Source organism: Lonchura striata, chromosome 12 (assembly GCF_050655825.1).
Source record: "Lonchura striata isolate lonStrDom1 chromosome 12, ASM5065582v1, whole genome shotgun sequence".
Classification (NCBI taxonomy): domain Eukaryota; kingdom Metazoa; phylum Chordata; class Aves; order Passeriformes; family Estrildidae; genus Lonchura; species Lonchura striata.
In genome coordinates this window covers 15,343,330-15,362,431 of record NC_140714.1, presented here as the reverse complement: position 1 = coordinate 15,362,431, position 19,102 = coordinate 15,343,330, and the positions used below count along the sequence as shown (strand labels likewise).

Below are 19,102 nucleotides of genomic sequence, written 5' to 3'. Positions count from 1 at the left end.
AATGCCATACCTATGGATCCTGCTGCCTCTTACAGACTACATGCTCAAGTTACAATGTTTCAAGACCTATTCTTACTTTTTCTTCCTAGGGAAATTTATTTTAAACAAAAACTGGCCCTTTGTACCCTCCTATCCTAGAACAGCTATTTTCAGAACTCTGGGGTATGTACCATTTCACAGTATTTGTAACAACCTGGAACTACTGACAACTTGTTTTACACACAGAAACATTTCAGAAGTTCAGCTGTTTATTAATCTTTTAGGCTATGGCTACAGCTTAACCAGAATTCATTTGATTCACTGTGTTCCTTTTTAGTGAAATACTCAAGATGTGACCTCCAGTAGCCTTCTGAAGTTAATCCCCCCCCATCCCTGTGTTCCCAGTGACTCCCCTGAAACTCCAGACCCAATTTCCAGCCTTCATGCTCCCTGCAGAGCTTGGTTGTACTCATAGTAATATACAAAGTACTAGGAAAAAACCCAAACACTAAGCCAAGAAGTATTCCTCAGTGGGAATTAATTTAACAAAATTTAACAAACAGCCTGGAAACCATAATTTTTAGCTTTTAGAATGTCTCTTTGGCTTCCTGTCTGCTGCCTTCTTCTCTTCTGTGCCCGACTCCTGCACAGGCAGCCACTTGAGGGGATTGCGGCGGTACATGGGCCACGGAGGGAGCGTCAGCTGAGGGCAAAGGAGGCAGTCAGAACATGGACTCTGAGGTGCTAAGGAGCTGTTCTGTACAGCTCCTTAGGAAAATCTTCATCCCTAACTGATTATCTATTAGTCCTTAAAAAGCTCTTACAATTTCATATACATTTACAGTTTACATTGCAAAGTCATGCTTAAGCATGTGACTACAGCAGCCCAGGTTGTTGCAAGGAGGAAGACAGCAGCCATCCAGAAGAAAAAAGGACTCCTGAGGTGATACCAGCATTCCCAGCACCTCCCACACTGCACTGAGACCCTCCCCTTGCCTGGCATCACGGGTAAGTAACTCAGGGATGTTTAAATAAGGAGCTGGTGGATGATGATGATGCCAGAGAATTACAGGGGCTTTTCAAAACAGTGGAATGTGTGTGTCTTGCGTAGTGATTGGTCAAACTGTGTTGTATCTAAACACTTGAGAGGTGTAAGAACCATGTGTAAAATGGGATTGGGAATGCCCCAATAGGAGTGGGACAGGACACTTCTCATGCATGGAGAAGGAATTACTCCTGAAATTCCATATTCTGCCTCATTGTCTCCTCAGGCAGCAGGGGATGGCTGCAAAATTGTCATGAGAAGCTGCTACTACACAGAAAGCCTCCCTGTCCTATCTGTTACTAATGCTGTCAGCTGGACTTAACTCTAACTTTTAATTGAAATGAAAAATGAACTTAAAAGTGGTATTAAATTGCAAAAATTCTGCTAGCGTTTTAATAAAAGCACTTATTGGGCTGCAAAGCACTTTATGCAGATCAAAGGGAGCACAAATATGTATCAATAAATCTGAATTGCCTAGCAAACATTAGTCCGTGCTGACAGCTCCTCAATTTAGTAATTATTCCAGATTAAACAGTGCATATAATTTTTGGTTTGGGGAAAAAACGTTCTTACCAAACACGATAAAGCAAATCCAGCCATAACTATGTAGACAGTCCATCCAAACTGTTCAGTGATGTATCCATAGATGAAACCAATTACCTGGAAAAACAAACATTTAAAAAAATCAAACTTTAAATGAAGAAAAACATTTCCCATTACATTATTAAGATGCAGGGTGTAGATTTAGGTAGGAAAATACAGTTTTTTTTCAAAAGCATGTACATCTTTCAAACATTTTCAAAAGTGCAGGCCAACAATGAAAGTAGAAGATAGGAAGTAGAAAAGTTTTTATCTGTGACAGCCCTTCTGACTTTGCTTAAAGCTTTTAGTCAACCCAAACAAGATGAAAAATATATATAAGATCAGAAAATAAAATAGTCCTTTATGTTCTTACTCACAGGTCTACTATACTTACTGCAGAAACAAGAATGATTCCTTGAAAAATCTGTTCTGCTAATTTTTGGCCCTTGTAATCCTATGGAAAGAGATACTTTTTAGTCAGTTATTCAAAACACAGACCTGCCCACTTACATCTTTCAGGTTAGATCCTACAGTCTACCTGACCATGGGTTCTCAGTGTTTTTGTTCAACTTTCAAACCAGATTGGCATTATTTTTCTTACAGTGGCTGAAAACACCTCCTCTGCAGGCTTGACCACATCACCTAGAAACAGAAGCAAGCACTGTCTGTACAGGGTAAGTAATGCAAGTTCAAAATATCATTGTAGTCACCTTAACATGACTAAGTAAAAGCTGTATCACCACAGAAGAGAGTGTGCCCAAGAGGGCATGGTGTGTGTGGCACCTGTGTTCTGAAGAAGGCTGACAGAGAAATGTCTCCAGGTCGGTGCCAACAGGATGGTGCCAGACTCTCTTCAGTGGTGCCCAGTGCCAGGATGAGGAGCAATGGCCATAAACAAAAACACACTAAGTTCTACCTCAACAGATGGAAGAATTTTATGTTGAGGATGGCAGAGCCCTGGGACAGGCTGCCTAGAGAGGTCATGGAGTCTCCCTTTAGGGAGATGTTCCAAATCCACCTTGATTCATTCCTGCTCCAGGTGACCCTGCCTTGGAGGGTTGGACTGGATGATCTTCAGTGGTTCCTTCCAAACCCAGCTAATCTATGTTTGCATGCCGTTAGAAAACCTGGCTCTCTGGGAGCACACGCTGCCTTCTGTCTTTCCAGAGCAGAGGCAGGAAAGCACACAGGGGTTTCCCGTTCACAGACAGCTTCCTCTTACAGCAGGAGAGTCCCAACTCACAGGTCAAAACCCGGAATTACACGGATTCATCCCGCATCCTCCTTGGCCGTGCCTCGCACACGGGTGCCAAGACCGCGAGCAGGGGACACCAGCCCCGCGCCCGGCCGTGTCGGCCGCAGTGCCCCGGTGCCCAGACCCGGGCGGCCCTACCATCTGCGTGGGGATGGAGCGGAACACGCTCAGCATGGCGGCGGCGCTTCTCCGGCTTCTCCCCGCTCCTGTTCGCAGCCGTGTCCGGCTGGGGCTCCGCTGCTGGCGGGGGGCGGTGCGGGCTCTCCGCGGCTACCGGCGCCCGTCGCGGCAGAGCGGAAGGCGGCTGCTGAGCTGGCCGGAAACACGGCCCGTCCGCCCCGCCCAGAGCTCCGTCGGCCGCGGGTGCCGCCTCCCGCCCCGGCCACCGCCTCGGCGCCGCCGCCGCCGCTCCGCTCCGCTCCCCCGCGCCCGCCGGGTGTCTCCTCGGCAACGGCGGGGCCGCCCTCCGGGCAGGTGCGGGGCGCCGCGGGGCCGCCTGTCGGAAACCCGCACTGCCTCGGCAGCTCGCGGGCCGCCCGCCCGCCCGAGCCTCGGGCTCGCCTCACGGAGCCGCCGGGCGCGATATCGCGGCGGGGTGGGCGCGGGCGGGTTCGGCGCTGGCGGCGGCCAGGCTCCCGGGCGGGCACCCGCGGGCCGTGCGCTGCCGCGGTGGCGGCGCGGGCGGCCGCTCCGTGAGGGGCCGGGGCGGCGCGGGGGAGCCGGGCACGGAGCGGGGCTGTGCCCGCGGAGCGGCGCGGTGTGTGTTTTATTGTGGTCCGTCACCACCCCTGTGCGGGGCACGTTCTGTCACTGTCCCCAGCCCGCCTGCCGCGTGTGGCTGAGGCGCCGGCCGTGTCCTTGCGGGATGCGGGGTGCCGGCCGTGGTGTGCGGGGTGCCGGCCGTGTCCCTGCGGGATGCGGGGTGCCGGCCGTGGTGTGCGGGATGCGGGATGCCGGCCGTGTCCCTGCGGGATGCGGGATGCCGGCCGTGTCCCTGCGGGATGCCGGCCGTGTCCCTGCGGGATGCCGGCCGTGTCCCTGCGGGATGCGGGGTGCCGGCCGTGTCCCTGCGGGATGCCGGCCGTGTCCGTGTTCTCCTCAGCCCTGGCGCTGGGAGCTGCACCGCGGGACGTGGCGTTGTGCTCCCAGGCAAAGCTCCGTGTCCCGCCCCGTGCCAGCAGCGCGGCGCTGCTCGGAGAGCTCAGGGCAGGGATTTGCTGGGCTCCGCTGGTGTCTCCCCTGGGGGAGAAATGCAGCAGCGGGAAGAAGGTGGTTCTGGTACATGTAGCAGTCGCAACACGGTCTGAGGTGTTTTAATTTAGGGATTTCGCAAGACTCTCACCGTTCCTGGGATTTTGCGTGGTGTTAAAGAGCTTTTTCTGTGTTACTTGTCAGCTCCTTCGTGCGCCAGGATACACCACTCTTGTTCTTTTCACCTCGACCCTTAAATAATGAACAAGCATGTTTGAATTTCTTACAGAAATCGCTTTGCTGTTGTGTTTCTAGCCCCTTCTATAACATGATGGTACTGCCTTCTTACCCACTTTTTTTTCAGTTCAGGTAGTTAAATAAATAATTCCAACAGGAAAAAAAAAACATACATAATTTTCCAGATTACTTTTGACTGGCAGAAGGAGTTTGGCCTTTTTTTTTTTTTTTTCTGTCAGTGAAGTGGCAAGATCTGGATGTCTCCTTTTTATCTCTGAGAGTTTTAGATATGCCATTATAGTGGGGGAGTCCCTAACATAGACCTGGACCTCTTAGAATTCCTTCCAGTGCCTAAAGGGGCTGGAGAGGTACTTTGGACAAGGGCATGGATGATAGGACAAGGGGGAATGGCTTCAAACTGACAGGGCAGGTTTAAATGAGGCTTTGAGGAGAAATTCATCCCTGTGAGGGTGGTGTGGCCCTGGCACAGGTTGCCCAGAAAAGCTGGGGATGATGTCTGTGCCCATGGCAGGGGTTGGAACCAGGTGATCTTGAAGGTTTCTTCCAACCCAACCCATCCTGAGATTCTGTGGTTGTAGTCAGGTACTTCCTGAGATAGTCCTCACTTTTTAAAATGTGACATAGGGTTTTACATATGTCATAAAACTGACAGAGGGAAAGTCACTGCCTTGGACACTGAAACTGTTGTGACACTCCTGGAGATAATGTGTTGTGCTGTGCCTCATGGAAGAATGCACTGGTAGTGACTGATGCTTTTTTTTTCTTGTAGGTTTGCAGGAACCTTATGCTAATAAAGTAAGAACAGAAAAATGACGTTAAGGAAAGGTATGTGTATATGCTTGTCTGATTTTTTTTTTAGTATCTTTTGTATCCGAGCTTCTGAGTTGTTCTCTGGTTATATTGATAAAGATTTTTCTTCTTAATTTTCAGTGAACATTTCCATCCTTATAGTGGCTGTTGTCATATTTTTGCTAGTTATTCATCATAACTTCCTAAGCCTCAGTGACTTCTTGAGACGGGAATTGTCAGGTATGTTGTGTTTTATTTTAATTTAAAAATATATATATATTTTTAAGATTTGGCTCTGGCCAGACAGAACCTGCCACATGGTTTGGGTGAATGGGTGGGGGAAGTTAATGAGGTTATAGGTGTGGCAGAGGGGACTAAAGGCAAGTGTAGACTACTGTAGCTCAGCCTTTTAATACCTTGTGCTGTGTGTGAATATGTGTGGATAAATGTGTGCAGTTTTCTGTAAATGTGGTGTTATTCTATTCATTCTCAAAAGCTGATGCTCTGAGTGTTTGATACTGGCTCACTGTAATCCACAGCTCAGCTCAGACATCCAAGTGTACAGCACAAATAACTGAAGTGTTGGGAATTTTAGTGCGGTAATAATAATATATAATAATAAAAACAAGTATGTTATTTTTATTTCACAGATCCAAGTCCCTTAGGACTTCAGCCTATAGATTTCATTCCTGCAGCTCCCCAGAGGCTGGCAGATGAGAGGAATGACAAGGAGATTTCTGTGGTCATTGCAGCCTCGGATGAGAGGCTTGGAGGTGCAATTGCAGCCATGAACAGCATTTACCAAAACACCAGAGCCAACGTGGTTTTCCACATTGTTACTTTGAATGATACTGTGGATCACTTGAGGTAATGATCTTTTCATTGGATTCCCAGAGCAGGGTGAACTCTGTGTTTCTGAGAGAGAAGCTGCCTTTCCCTGGAGCTGCACTCCCCTGACTCCCAGTCCCATCTGCTGCTGCTTAGGGCAGCTTTGTGAGAGGGCTGCTGTGGGAATCCCACCATTCCTCCTGGTCAGGTTTCAGGGATGGAAAAGAAACATCTTTTCCAATGGGCTTATATCCAACCAGTGAGGTTGGAGTTTGTTGGTGGAAGGATTGTAAAAGGTACTTCTGCATTTCATCTAAGCATTCAAATGCTGGTGATCATGTTTCTCTGTTTTTATAGATTGTTCTTTGATCCTGTTATTTTAATCCCCTTCTGTCCACACTGGTGGTTTTGGGAAGGGCCTGTGATAACAAGACTGTATTTCTGATAAAGCAAGAAGTGACCTCACACCTTTCACATGTCCCAGGTGTGCAGGTGGTGACCCTGGACTTGCCCCTGGGGCCACACAGGACAGCACCGATGTCAGCAGCAATTACATCCCAGATGTGTTGGGCAGGGATGTGAGTGGCCACATTCAGATTGTGTCACTGTTAGCTACTTCTCCTGCTTTTCCCTTGCTTTTGTCTCATCTAACAAGATCTGTGCCTTTCTCCTGCTTGCAGGATGTGGCTGAGGAGCCCTCCTCTAAAAAACATGAGATACCGAATTCTGGATTTTGACCCTCGTGTCTTAGAAGGCAAAGTACAAGTGGATCCCCAAAAGCCAGACAACTTCAAACCAGTAAGGGTGATGCTGATTACTTTTGCAATTAGAAGTTAATAACAATATATTTTGATGTTGGCTTTTGAACCCATCTGGAGATCAAAACCAAATCTTTTAGCATAGAAGGAATCTTTCATAATAAAATCCCTACATTTCAGTAAAACTAGATATCTAGATAGTGAGAGTTGGATTTGAGTATCTATATATGCATGCCTAGGTTCCTTTTTTGCTGCTAGCCACAGTGAAACACCGCAGCTGTCATGTCAAGCTTGCCAACACCTCAGACATCTATGTGGAGAAATAAGAAATTCTTATCTAGACCAGTTTCAAAGTTGGTTTATAAATGCATACATTCATGGTAAACCAGGAATTGATGGAACCTATTTATTTTAAATGGTAGGATATTGCTGTCTATTTTACATCCTCTATAGAAGCTGTTTTGGACATTAATGCCATAGATAAGTGCCAGAAAAATCAGTCAATTTCACATTTATTTGGACATTTTTAAAATTTAATTATCCATTTCTCTTGCTTTGCTGTTCTCACAGTTAACTTTTGCAAGATTCTACTTGCCCAGCTTTGTACCTCATGCAGAGAAGGCCATCTATGTGGATGATGATGTAATAGTGCAAGGTATGGGACCTTTGTTAGCTGCCAATGGTCTTATGCTGAGGTCAGTATCTTATCTCTCACAGAACCCAACATTTTTGTACAAACTTTGTAAATATGAATGAATGGAGTTAAACTGAGTAGCTTTATGTGCTGTAACTGTAACAATGAACTGAACAAAGCCTAACTTGGCACTTAGTCAGGATTGATTTTGATTTTCCTGTGCTTGTCCAGATGATATTGTTGAACTTTACAACACTCCATTGAAACCTGGACATGCAGCTGCATTTTCAGATGACTGTGACTCAACCAGTAGTAAAGTTGCTGTCCGTGGAGCAGGCAATCAGGTTAGTTTTAGTCTTGTTAACTGATAACAATACTGTAGATCTCAGGCATTTGGGAATGCTCTAAATGCTGAAACCTAAACATGAGACTGTCCCTGCCCAAACGAGGTTTACAAATGAGACCTGCAGTTTCTGTTCAGGCACAGTAAATTACCTGGAATTTTTGCTGTGCTTTGCAAAGAGAGCAGTTCTCGTTGTGGAATAGCAGGAGGTCTGAGAGCATTGAAGGGACAATTTTTCATTTCTGAATGTATAAAAAGTACTTTATCTGAGACTGGTACCATATTAGTAATACGGTATTATTATGATCATGCAGCATTCCTTAAAATATGTAGTATATGTAATCATATTTTTAAAACGTTATGCCTCTTAAGCTTTCTTTCTCTCATTTTAAAGGAAGGGATATTTGCTGTAACAACTTCAACTTAATGCCTGTCTGTTGTGAGTTGTGCAGAATTTTTCCTTAGGAATTTCCCCATATATTTAAAGCTAATTTCTACTCTCTTTTTTTCCCCCTCAGTATAACTACATTGGGTTTTTAGATTACAAAAAAGAAACCATCCGAAAGCTTGCCATGAAAGCCAACACCTGCTCGTTCAATCCTGGAGTTTTCGTTGCCAATTTGACTGAATGGAAATTACAGAATATCACTAAACAACTGGAGAAGTGGATGGCACTTGATGTGGTGTAGGTACCCCAGGCTAGGGGTGCCAGCAGCTCAGGGCTTGGCTTCTGCTGGTGGCCTTTCCCTCTTCAATGGAGGGATGTGTGTCTATCTCTGCTGCAAGTGAAAAACCAACTAATCAGCATCCTTTCAACTTGCAGAGAGGAGCTCTACAGTAAGACTCTGGCTGGCAGCATCACAACACCTCCCCTGCTAATTGTGTTTTACAAGCAACATTCCAGCATTGATCCCATGTGGAACGTCCGACATCTTGGTACGTATGAAGTGTTTGTAATGCTGCTCCCTCGGGGTGATTTTCCAGGCCTGTAGCTGGACACCTTGTTCATGATGTAGCAAAGTGAGCTTTTATTCCCCTATTCTGTCCTTTGTTCTTTAGGAAAAACAGCTTTGCAATTCCATCATGGGCCTGAGTCTTTCTCAAACTGCTGGGGGTTAGTTCTTGAACAGACTCACTCAAAATACCTCTCATTTTCCACAAAGATACTGTATCTGATGTGAACCAAGGGTGTTTTTTCCAAAACTTTCAAAAGAGGAGACATTCATGTCTGTTCTACTGGTAATACCCCAGTGCTGGGAGACCTTTTTCAGGTTATGTTTCTGATGAAGAATACATAGGCTGCTGAATTCATCTGGGTGTTAAGCAGATTTTAAAGAATTTGGCAGTTAAGGCAGTGTATGAAAATAGACAGAGAGATCCAAGTAACATTTAGTTTCACCTGATTGTTTTTCACTTTGCTTTTATTTCTGCTTCCCTTATTACCTCCTTTCCCCATAAATGATAACATTTCCTTGGTTCAGTCCTTTGTTTTGAAGTTAACATTTTCTACATTGGTGTTTTGGCTGCCTTTATTTCAAACACTCATGCTTTTTTTTCAATTGAAGGGTCTAGTGCTGGGAAAAGGTACTCTTCTCAGTTTGTGGAAGCTGCCAAGCTGCTCCACTGGAATGGACATTTCAAGCCTTGGGGAAGAACAGCTTCCTATGCTGAAGTCTGGGAGAAGTGGTATGTCCCTGACCCTGCAGGCAAGTTCAACCTGATCCGCAGACACTTGGAAGCCTATGAAGCAAAGTAGAGTCCATTTGAATAAATGATGATGTTTTCTCAGGAAACTTCTGGAGCCAAGCAGAATATTTTTCTTTTAGCCAACTTATATTACAGAGCTGACCTTGCCTTCTGGAGCACAAGATGATGCACTTATTCAGGTGCAGTTCTGAAATGCACAGGTCCAAAGGAGGCTCATGTCACCTGTGTGACACAAGATGCTACTCCAGCAGCACTACAGAAAACAAGGGAAGATGTCCACAAATGAGCACTTTTGTTTATGTCATTTCAGTTGTGTTCTCCTGCTCTTTACTCAAGTCTTCTAACAGGGGATCATTTTATCAATTACAGAAACAAAGTTTCTAAGAACAGGATTCAAATTCAGCTGGTGCTTGCACCAGCAAATCTTGCACAGCAGTGTACTGTAATTAAGAGCTGCCTGGGTTTTGTTTTGTTGTTTGCTTTGTTTTGTTATCCTGTAAAATAATTCCCTTAACAACCCTTTCTTGCATGAGTCTCCTTCCAACCATTTATGTTTAAGTCTTTCGTACAGAATTCTGCAAAATTGAATCCTTTTTGAAAGATTAATCCTTCAAGTATTATTTCACTATGCAAAATGGTTTTAACTGCCAGTGAACACTAAACCATTTTTTTTGTAAAGTGGTGGATGAAACTTTGTTCAAAAATAAAGCTAATTGTAACATGCTGACTCCAGCCTCAGATAAATGGCAGTCTAATTCCAGTCTTGATATAGGAAGTATTTCCTTTGTACACAGTAGCAAGTGATTAAAGCCAGAGTGAATTCATTTAGTCTATTCTAAAATAGTACAAACTACTTATTTTGGGGAACAGACTGTATTAATTAGAGATTAATTTTGTTACTGTTGAGTTCTTCATAGTTCTCGAGTGAGCTATGCTCTGTTAATAGTTTTTCCTGCTGTGCCTTTCCCCATCTGGGAACTCATCAAATGAGATGCCTATGCCCTCTGCAGCCAGCTGCCCATCACCTGTGCTACAGATAAGTTGGTTTGGTTTTCTGTAGTTGTATTGTTGAGTGATAGTTATGATTAGCTGATAAATCCCAGCAGCCACTGTGCCAGCTACTCCATTTAACAGAGGTTTGCACTCAGGCTGGTGAAGGATGTTACGACAAAAGGCTTTGTGTTCATCCAGTGACAGCTGAGTCTGCCTGGTCTGAAACACAGGGCAGCAGAGGTAAAGGACTCCCTTCATGACTGTGAATGTGGTTTTAGTTCTGCTTTAAAAGGATTTCAACTGCTGCTCTCATTGCAGTCGCTGGCTGTAGTTCTGTCATGGATATGCTAATCTGGTTTGTTACCTGTTGTTTCTTTTCCTGGGTTTTGATAAACAATTAGAACAAGAACTGTTTTTGTCCTTGAAGCAGTTAAGAGTAGTGAAGTAAATTCAATTACCAACTTTGAAATATTTTACTTGGATTAGCAGACACCAATTTAATTCAGCTGAGCAAACTGTGTTTTAGCAGGCTTAAAGGAACTGCCTGTGCATGCACCTGACATATTTTTAAGCTGCCCATGAGAATCTATGCTTCAGCACACATTGACGGAAAACACACTTTATCAAAGAACACAGAAATACTTTTCACCTAATGGGAAGAAAACAGATGTACAGGAGATATTTACTGTCAGGCATTTATTATAAACACTTAACTCCTAGAGCAGCTGCAGGGCCTCTTGGCAATTCTCTTGCAGTCCCACTTCTGCTACAGGCTGGGCACAGCAGCACATCCTTATTGCACAGGGCAGTGTTTTGCTTTATATTGGCCAGTTATTGCCAGGTGCAACAGGTGCCATCAGGTAACAACACTCTTGTTCAAGCGTAAAATCAATCCACTTATTCCCCAGGGGAGATGGATTACTAATGAAATGCCATTTACCATTCCCAGTGAGGGTTCAGAACATAAAAATTGTGTTTGGGTAAATTACTTTATATCTAGTTGAAATAAGGAGCATTTTCTAGCCAACCTTTACATGTGAAAATTCTACGAGTTTTACAAAAATTTACTGAAAAGTCACTGTCTGAAGTCATGCTCTAAGGGTAAAATGTAATCCTTTGTAATCCTCTAGGGAAAACTTAGATTTGTTGTTCGAACGTGACTAGAATGAAACATTTAATTTTTCAAAGACAATCGTTTATCCTCTTGAAAGGTATTTTGTAAAGCAAAATGAACAGACTAAGTGAGTCTATTAGGAATTTTTTAATAGGCTTTAATAGAGGAAATAAACTTTATGACAAAGCTGAATAACAGTTTCCTAGACCTGTATAAAATCTGGAACTATCAAGGGAGACACATATTATGTACATTATATTTGACTCTGCAGCAGCTGTGGTTCTGCAGCACTCCTCCAGCTTCTGCTGCAACCCCAGTCTTCCTGACTGTTCTGAAAGCCAGTAGCAGCTCTCCAAACAGTGCCTTCCCACCTGATTTGTTACACATAATCTGTATTAAAATCATAGGCATCATCTTCATCTGCTGGTTTATCTAAGCTGAAGGACAGTGCTCTGGAACGTTCATTTCCTGAGAAGAGAAGATCATGTGTTAGTGAAACCAGTGCAAATCCTGGAGCTCCCAGAGCCCATCCTTAAGGCAGGGCTCTGAATACACACCTGCCCTCTGCTCTCTGGAATTTGCAGGATTCATTTGGTGTTTTCCAGGCTTTGCTTTTCTGGTGACCTGAACTTGGCTTTCCTACAAGTCAGAGGTCAGATATTATTTTAACATCACTAATGAAATCTCCCATGAAAATGAAACCTAACAGAGCCTGGGGAAAGTGTGGATGGCCCCTTGTATAGCTGAGCCTCACCACTGAGGCTGACTTGGAACAGTATTGTTTCCTTAATTCAGGAAAAAAGCCCAACCATAGTGAAACCCTCATTTACCTCTCTGATATCATCATCATCATCATCTTCTTCCACATCATCTTCATCATCATCACTTTCTGTGAATTCCTCTTCATCCTCTTCCTCCTCTTCTTCCTCTTCCTCCTCCTTGCTTGTTTCCATGTTTCCCCACTCTGGTCCTTCCTCTATCACTTTATTTTCCTCTATTGTCCCATTTGTCATTCCAGCTGACTGAAAAACAATGCTGTTTGCTGGACTGGGGTGCTTTAAAGCTGCAGAAAACACAAGAAGTGTCTGTTCAGTTCCTGTCATTTAGCACAGATGGAATGCCCAGCCCCCAAGTAGGGACACTGCAGTTCTGCCCCCTCCCTGCCACACACAGGGCTCCCACACAGGTTCTGCCACCAAGGCAAGGAAATTCTCTGAGAAAAGCTTCCCCTGAGGCATCTACAGAAAACTGCTAGGAGCTGGAAATCCTGGATTTGAGTATAGTTAAATTTACCTAAGTGGATTTAGATTAGATAGCAGGAAAAAAGTATTTACTGTGAGGATGGTGAGGGCCGGGCACAGGTTTCCCAGAGAAGCTGTGGCTGCCCTATCCCTGGAAGTGCTCGAGGCCAAGCTGGAGGGGGCTCTGACTAATCTGGTCTGAGTGAAAGGTGGCTCTGCCCAGAGCAGGGGGTCTGGAACAAGTTGGTCTTTGAGGCCCCTGCCAACCCAGGCCAATCTGTGACTCGATGGTTAATGGTAGTCTATTATAGAACAGTCCTACCTTGAACAGTGATGCTGTTTTCTTGTTCTAGGTTATTTAAATTAAAGCCTTCCTGCATTTCAGCTATTTTTTGTTCTGTAAGATAGGGTGGTAGTTTCTGAAATCCTGGAGGTTGTGAGTAGTACTTTATTCTGGCTCTGAAAAAAATAAAAACCAGCATTAAAAAACAACTAAAGATAACACAATTAAATCACTGTATTTAAAAATAAAGCCCAGAGCACAAAGCTCTCAAACTAGTAAGGGTTTAACAGCAGTTCAATAGGTATTAAAATTTGACTCTGAAGTTGTCAACAATATTAAGGGGATACCCCACTCCTGAGCAGAAAATGCAATAGCACTTTGTCAACACAAATCATCTGCCTGTAAAAGCAGCTGAGTCACTTCAGCAAGGGAGATAGTCACAGTCAATTACTCAATCTGAGTTACATTATTCCTATCCTCAGAATATAGAAACCACCCTAAATTTTCACAGAAAGTTTGCCATATCCTTTCCTGTCTAGAGGAGAACATGGACTTGCTATTCGAGAGGAAAGCAGATTTCCATTACAAAATCTACAGAGCAATGTACAACAGGTTTTGACTCTTCTCATGTATCCTTCACTACTTCAGAAAATTCTCTGTGTATGGCATTCTCTAAATCTGTTGGACAATCCAGCTCTTTACCCAAGTGAAATGTGAAAAAGGAAGAGTAAAAAGCAGCCTCTCAGTTTTTAAGTGCTTCTGCTGTGCTGGATTAAGAGTGAGAAAAAAGTGAGCAGCACAGAGCAAAGTTCACAGCATACATACCCTGTCCAGTCACAAAGCACTAATTTAGCCATATTTTCTATGTCAGGAACACCTCCCTTTTTCAGCATGCCTCTCTTCTGAGCCAGTAAAGATAAAAACTCTTCGGGGTCCCTGAAATCTGGGATATTATAGTGCATCATTACCTAGGGTAAAAGAAAATGGCACACTTAGAAAGAGATGCCCATCTTTCTCACAGTTTAATGAGTAAAAGAGCAAATGAAGTTGGGTAACAGTGAGGACAGAGTAAGAGAAAAGCCGTTTTTCTCACTCATGTGGGAGTAAACATTAGAAAGCAAAAAGCCTGCTTCATCAACAAACTCATCTGCCACTCAACCAGACTTGTGGGTGTACAGAGACAGTGTAGGTGCACATTTTGGGGACTGGGAATGGGGCTGAGCCCAGCCTCATCCCCAGTGGGCACAGCTGTGAGCAGCAGGTGAGCAGCACTGGCAGCAGTGAGCCATGGAGTGCCCAGGTGCTCTGAGCAACCACCAAAGGGAACAGGGGGCACACAGGGGCACTGCAGGAACATGAGGGGATAAAAGGCTGGGCTGAAGAACAAGAAGGGGAGATGCTTGCAGCCTTCTGAAGAGGTGTTACTCTGCATGGGGTGAAGCTTTTTGTTATTGTATGCTGGTACTCTACATGTTGTAGCTGTCTCAAATGTGACATGTGCTGCAATGGGATAGCACACTGGTCTATGAAAACCCTTCTCAAATAACTGAAAGGCAATTAGGCTTAGGTTAATTTGCTTGAAACTAGAGTGAAATCAGAGTTGGATCTGAGGTCTTCACTGTAACCTAGGCAATACAGAGGCAGTATCATCATTTTTCACTCTCTGTGTGCTGATAGGTCTTAAAAGCAATGCTGTTTACTCTGGCTGTCAGGATCGTGGCATGCTGTTCTGTCTTCTGTTTGTAAGGATGAAGGCTCACACTTGGCATTGCCACTTTGTATGGTTAGGGAAAGCAGTTCAAAACCTATCAGAATTAGCTACAGCAAAATGAACTTTCATTATTTGGCCTAGGAAACCTAAAGAGAAGTCTGATGCAGTGAGAGACGTAGAAGAAAGATGGATCTCACCTGCTGCTTACTGCAGTGATTTATGATGGCATTTACTCCTTCAAGCACATCTGCTGAGTCTGATCCTTCAGGGTCTATGATACTTCTCAAGGCCAGAGTGAGGGCACTGTTAGAAGGATCTGCAATTATACTTGGACTGTCCAGCATCTTTGTCTGCTTATCAAGGTGCACAATTTGCATGGACCTGTTCAGAGAAAAATGCACTGTGAGCAGATAATCAGTGAAGGACTGGTAATGGTGAGGGATGCAAGACACAAAGCTCAGTGTTGGATTGAATGTACTTCATAAAGTCAGTTTCAATGTTTTGTCATCATGTGCTTTGCGTAGGATAGAAATTTAAACAAACAAAACAAACAAAATTTAAACAAACAAAACAAACTTCAAGCAAAAGCATACATATTCCACAATATAGAATGCTTTGCAAAACATCAAGTTTATACACTATCCCCTGGAGAAAGCTTGCATCACACATACCAATACCTTTCATCTTGCAAATTTTAATGTGCATTTAAAACTGCACACTGGGTGTGCTTTGTCCCTAATGGACTAAAACACAAACTCATGGTAACTGAAACACAACAAACAAGGAAAGGAACAGCTTTTATCAGACTGAGCTTACTTGGTAACACCTCTTGTCAGGCCAACATTACAAGCACGCTTTCCTTTGAGACTGTTGATTATGCTGCTCTTTCCCACATTAGGGAAACCTGAGGAAAAATCACATAAATCCTTTTAGTTAATAAGAAAACAGCTTTTTAACACCAATCAAAACAGCTTCTTCCAGGTAGCTTTGCTAACGTAAGCATCAGTGTGAGATCAGAGTTGGATCTGAAGTCTTCACTACAGAAGTAAGACAAAGAATGTATCCTCATTTCTCACACTTGTAGGATTTGTGGTGCTATACTCCATGGGATTTTTGTCAGGCATGGGGAAGGCAGGGCCAGTGGAGCACATATCCTGCCTTCTTTGTTCTCCCACAGATCCCCGTGCTGCACATGGCAGTGCACCATGGATCCCTGGCAGCTGAAGCACTACAACACTGAGAGTCTTGGAGCAAAGAACAGTGACTAGAAAGCTCATTAGCAAACCAGGTGTCAGCAGTTTTACCCAGTCCAGGAATACAGGATCCCAAAGCTTTATAGGAGAAAGAAACTCCTCCTGTTTCTCCAAACACTTACCTACAACCCCAACCTGAATGGCTTTGTCTTGGGTCTTGCCATACCCTTGAAGAAGCTTCAAAAGGCATTTGCTTCCAAAATACTGAGTGGTTTCTGCGAAATCAACACGTGCATGTCTTTTTGTGACCTGTTCCTGCTACCAGATTCAAAGGCAAAAAAAAGCCCATGGTCAGGAGCTATTAAGGAAGATAAAATATGGATACTTAGATTTATTAATCTACTGTAATTTCTGTGCTAAGAATTCTCCCACTGTATTGCAAAGCTCAATTGAAGTGTAAAGGCACATCCATCAACCAAAAAGTGCAACCAAACCAGGGAGAAAGGAATTTTAAAGATGTTCCAACATGTATGACTGCAAACACATGAACTTTTCGTGGGACAGCCTGCAGTGCTCTTACCATAGTCTTGTCCTTCATAATTGTTGCTGACTTAAAAGCAACTGTTGGAAACTCCTTCTTCAAATAATTCAACCATTTCTCTATGTTGTTCTTTGGCACCAAATCTGGAAAGAAGAGCAGTTCTTTCACTCCTTAAATTAATCCTATCATGACAAATACCATTTGGCTGAGAACTCTAATATGAAGTACTGGATACCTTCCCCAAAGGCACACAGAGTCTCTCTTTCTGCCTTAGCAGAACATATCACAATTACATTTCTGGCCTCTGTATTAGGCTTTTAATGCTGGGCTCTGGCTAGAAGACTTTGCATGGTACAGAATGATCTGTGAAAGATTCTGACTTCTACCACAGAGTTCCCTTTGCTCTTCTTGTTGCTCTTGGTATTTTGTTTTCTTTAATTAGCTACTGGTACTGGGTAATTTCCAGCCTTTGTAGTGAGCTCAGAGTTGGATCTCATGTCTTCAATGGAATCTCAGATTCCTTTAAAATCTTCATAGCTCACCCACCACAGAAACACAGTGCCAGTAACACTTTGAGAAAACCTGTGTTTCTTACCAATTTTGTTCAGAACCAAGAGCAGCTTTTTGTTCCCTCCAGAGGAAGTGACAGCTTGCTCCAGCTGAGGACACCTGCAGCCCATTGGATCTCTGGCATCCAAAACCTCCAGAACCACATCTGAGGCCTCAAGCACCTGGGTCAGAAAAAAGACAGGAATCCAACAAGACATCACAGACCAGATTACAATTCTGCTATAGCTGTGGCTTACAAAAATAGTTAACATTTTCTGTTGTAAAATCCCATCAGTGTTCTAGTTTATCACAGACAAACTTTGTGCTCTAAACAGTAATACAAAAAAAGCAAAATAACAAGTGATCTTATTGCTGACTCTTTAGTGATATAAAATATCTATATATCTATATCTAATGATAAAAAAAATAGTTAAAGCATTTCACCTTCATAAGCTCCCTGCAGAATGATTTCTTAGAATTTTTATTCAGTGGTTTTTTAGTCTTTCCTTTAGATTTGCCAGGGGAGTCCTAAAGCAAATAAAAACAAAAGGAAATTATTTAAATGAGAATTAGTGTCTACTACTTGTGTGCATATTCAGCATGAAAATGTAAACTGCTGCTTAAGAAGGTGCAGTTTCAGGATGACTTCTCCAGGTTCAAGGAATCAAAATCATACAGGACCCCTACCTTTCCCTCTGCTTTCTCCTTGATTGTGACTGCATTCTTTTTAGCTTCCAGCTTCCTCTTCTTTTCATGTTCTTTCTGTCTATTGAGCTTCTGCTTTTGTTTCAGTTCTTCAAGCTGATCACAAACAAAAACCCAGGGCAGATAAAACATCTTTGAAGGTGCTAAGGAAGAATGTTCTTTCTCCCCATTCCTGACCCAAGCTCCTGAGCCAGCTCAGTTAGAAGTCCTGGCTGTCCAAGTAACTCTGGGAACTCTTTTTTTGCATCCTACCCAGAGGCAGCCATGCATTTGCTTGATCCCAGAACAGCAGCGCTGCAGCCACCACTACAGCTGACAAATGCCACATTAGTGCACACTGCAGACAGCAGATCCCGATTTTCTGTGTAATCACATAATGCCATGATTTAACTCCCAGCACTCTGATGGGACATTTCTGTATCCCAGCACCACAGGGGATTCTGACTGCATTAGAAAAGACACTTCCAGCATGCTCCCATCCCAGTGAGGAAACGAAGGTTAAAAATAAAAGAGCAAATCAATGCACACAGTACGGTGCTGGAAATAAATACATCATTTTTCCAAAGCACGAGTTTGCTGGGACCATCTACCATGACTGCTCCTCTGAGTGCACACAAAGCTTCCTTACAGAAGGGGATGCTCTCAGTTCTTGTTCTCTTTACCAAAAACTGTGTTTTACCCTCTGCTTTCTTTGCTCTGCTTCCCGCAGCAGCTCTTCCTTAAACGGCGCAGCACTGGGAATTCCGGGGTCTTTCTTGGGCTTCTTGTGGCCGCGTTTCTTGGCCTCCTTGCGGACTTTCCGGTGGTGTTCTCTTATCTGAGGGAAGCACAAGAAATGAGGGCAGGCACAAGAAACGTTCTCACTCTGAGGCCCAAAACTTCAGCGCAGCGGCCCCAAAATCGCCGAACGCGGCGCGGGGGCCGCGCTGGGCCGGGCCTCACCTTCTTCTGGATCTTGTAGCGCTTGTGGCAGCTCAGCCTCTTGCTCGCCTTCCGCAGCTCTGCAACGCACCGCGCCCGTCAGCGCCGCGCACATCCCCCGGCCCCGACTCCCGCCTCCTCCACCGCTGCCGCTCGCTCGGCCACGGGCGGCCGCCGCCCCCCGGTGCCGGGCCGCCGCCCCCCGGTGCCGGGCCGCCGCCCCCCGGTGCCGGGCCGCCGCCCCCCGGTGCCGGGCCGCCGCCCCCCGGTGCCGGGCCGCCGCCCCCCGGTGCCGGGCCGCCGCCCCCCGGTGCCGGGCCGCCTCCCGCGCCCTCCCCGTGCCGTTCCCGCCCGCTCGGTGCCCGTGCCCGTGCCCGAGCCCGTGCCCGTCCCGGAGCCGCTCCCGGCGCTCACTCGGCCGCTTCATGGCGCCGCCACGTGCTCCCGCCGGCGGGCGCTGCCGTAAAGCGCGCCGGCGCTGC

The 19,102-nt window shown here is 44.9% G+C and overlaps 3 protein-coding genes and 4 non-coding genes across 8 annotated transcripts; 1 reads left to right on the top strand and 6 right to left on the bottom strand.

Moving 5' to 3' along the window:
- Positions 1–230: 230 nt before the first annotated feature.
- On the bottom strand, positions 231–3,199 carry SPCS1 (signal peptidase complex subunit 1). The gene is made up of 4 exons (XM_021533982.3): positions 3,000–3,199; positions 2,001–2,060; positions 1,598–1,684; positions 231–682 (listed from the first exon to the last, which is right to left on the bottom strand). The coding sequence occupies exons 1-4, from the start codon at positions 3,033–3,035 to the stop codon at positions 560–562; spliced, it is 306 nt and encodes a 101-aa protein (XP_021389657.1). The 5' UTR covers positions 3,036–3,199; the 3' UTR covers positions 231–559.
- Positions 3,200–3,201: 2 nt separating this feature from the next.
- On the top strand, positions 3,202–10,096 carry GLT8D1 (glycosyltransferase 8 domain containing 1). Its single transcript, XM_021533944.4, has 10 exons — positions 3,202–3,335; positions 5,080–5,135; positions 5,241–5,339; positions 5,750–5,966; positions 6,608–6,725; positions 7,256–7,340; positions 7,551–7,663; positions 8,181–8,347; positions 8,486–8,598; positions 9,228–10,096. The coding sequence occupies exons 2-10, from the start codon at positions 5,120–5,122 to the stop codon at positions 9,416–9,418; spliced, it is 1,119 nt and encodes a 372-aa protein (XP_021389619.2). The 5' UTR covers positions 3,202–3,335; positions 5,080–5,119; the 3' UTR covers positions 9,419–10,096.
- Positions 10,097–11,612: 1,516 nt separating this feature from the next.
- GNL3 (G protein nucleolar 3) lies at positions 11,613–19,076 on the bottom strand. Of its 2 annotated transcripts, none has more exons than XM_021533920.4 (15): positions 19,035–19,076; positions 18,642–18,700; positions 18,379–18,516; positions 17,682–17,795; positions 17,439–17,522; positions 17,041–17,176; positions 16,485–16,588; positions 16,087–16,222; positions 15,528–15,615; positions 14,909–15,092; positions 13,826–13,968; positions 13,040–13,176; positions 12,307–12,539; positions 12,034–12,115; positions 11,613–11,944 (listed from the first exon to the last, which is right to left on the bottom strand). In XM_021533920.4, the coding sequence occupies exons 1-15, from the start codon at positions 19,045–19,047 to the stop codon at positions 11,856–11,858; spliced, it is 1,740 nt and encodes a 579-aa protein (XP_021389595.3). In that variant the 5' UTR covers positions 19,048–19,076; the 3' UTR covers positions 11,613–11,855. The 2 variants fall into 2 exon arrangements, with proteins under 2 accessions (XP_021389595.3, XP_021389604.3); XM_021533929.4 differs by having other exon boundaries at positions 16,087–16,219.
- On the bottom strand, positions 14,582–14,658 carry LOC116184112 (small nucleolar RNA SNORD19). Its single transcript, XR_004148852.1, has one exon. It is a non-coding gene; the product is annotated as a small nucleolar RNA SNORD19 (small nucleolar RNA).
- LOC116184113 (small nucleolar RNA SNORD69) lies at positions 15,159–15,234 on the bottom strand. The gene has a single exon (XR_004148853.2). It is a non-coding gene; the product is annotated as a small nucleolar RNA SNORD69 (small nucleolar RNA).
- On the bottom strand, positions 15,712–15,785 carry LOC116184111 (small nucleolar RNA SNORD19). Its single transcript, XR_004148851.1, has one exon. It is a non-coding gene; the product is annotated as a small nucleolar RNA SNORD19 (small nucleolar RNA).
- On the bottom strand, positions 16,913–16,985 carry LOC116184110 (small nucleolar RNA SNORD19). The gene has a single exon (XR_004148850.2). It is a non-coding gene; the product is annotated as a small nucleolar RNA SNORD19 (small nucleolar RNA).
- Positions 19,077–19,102: the final 26 nt, after the last annotated feature.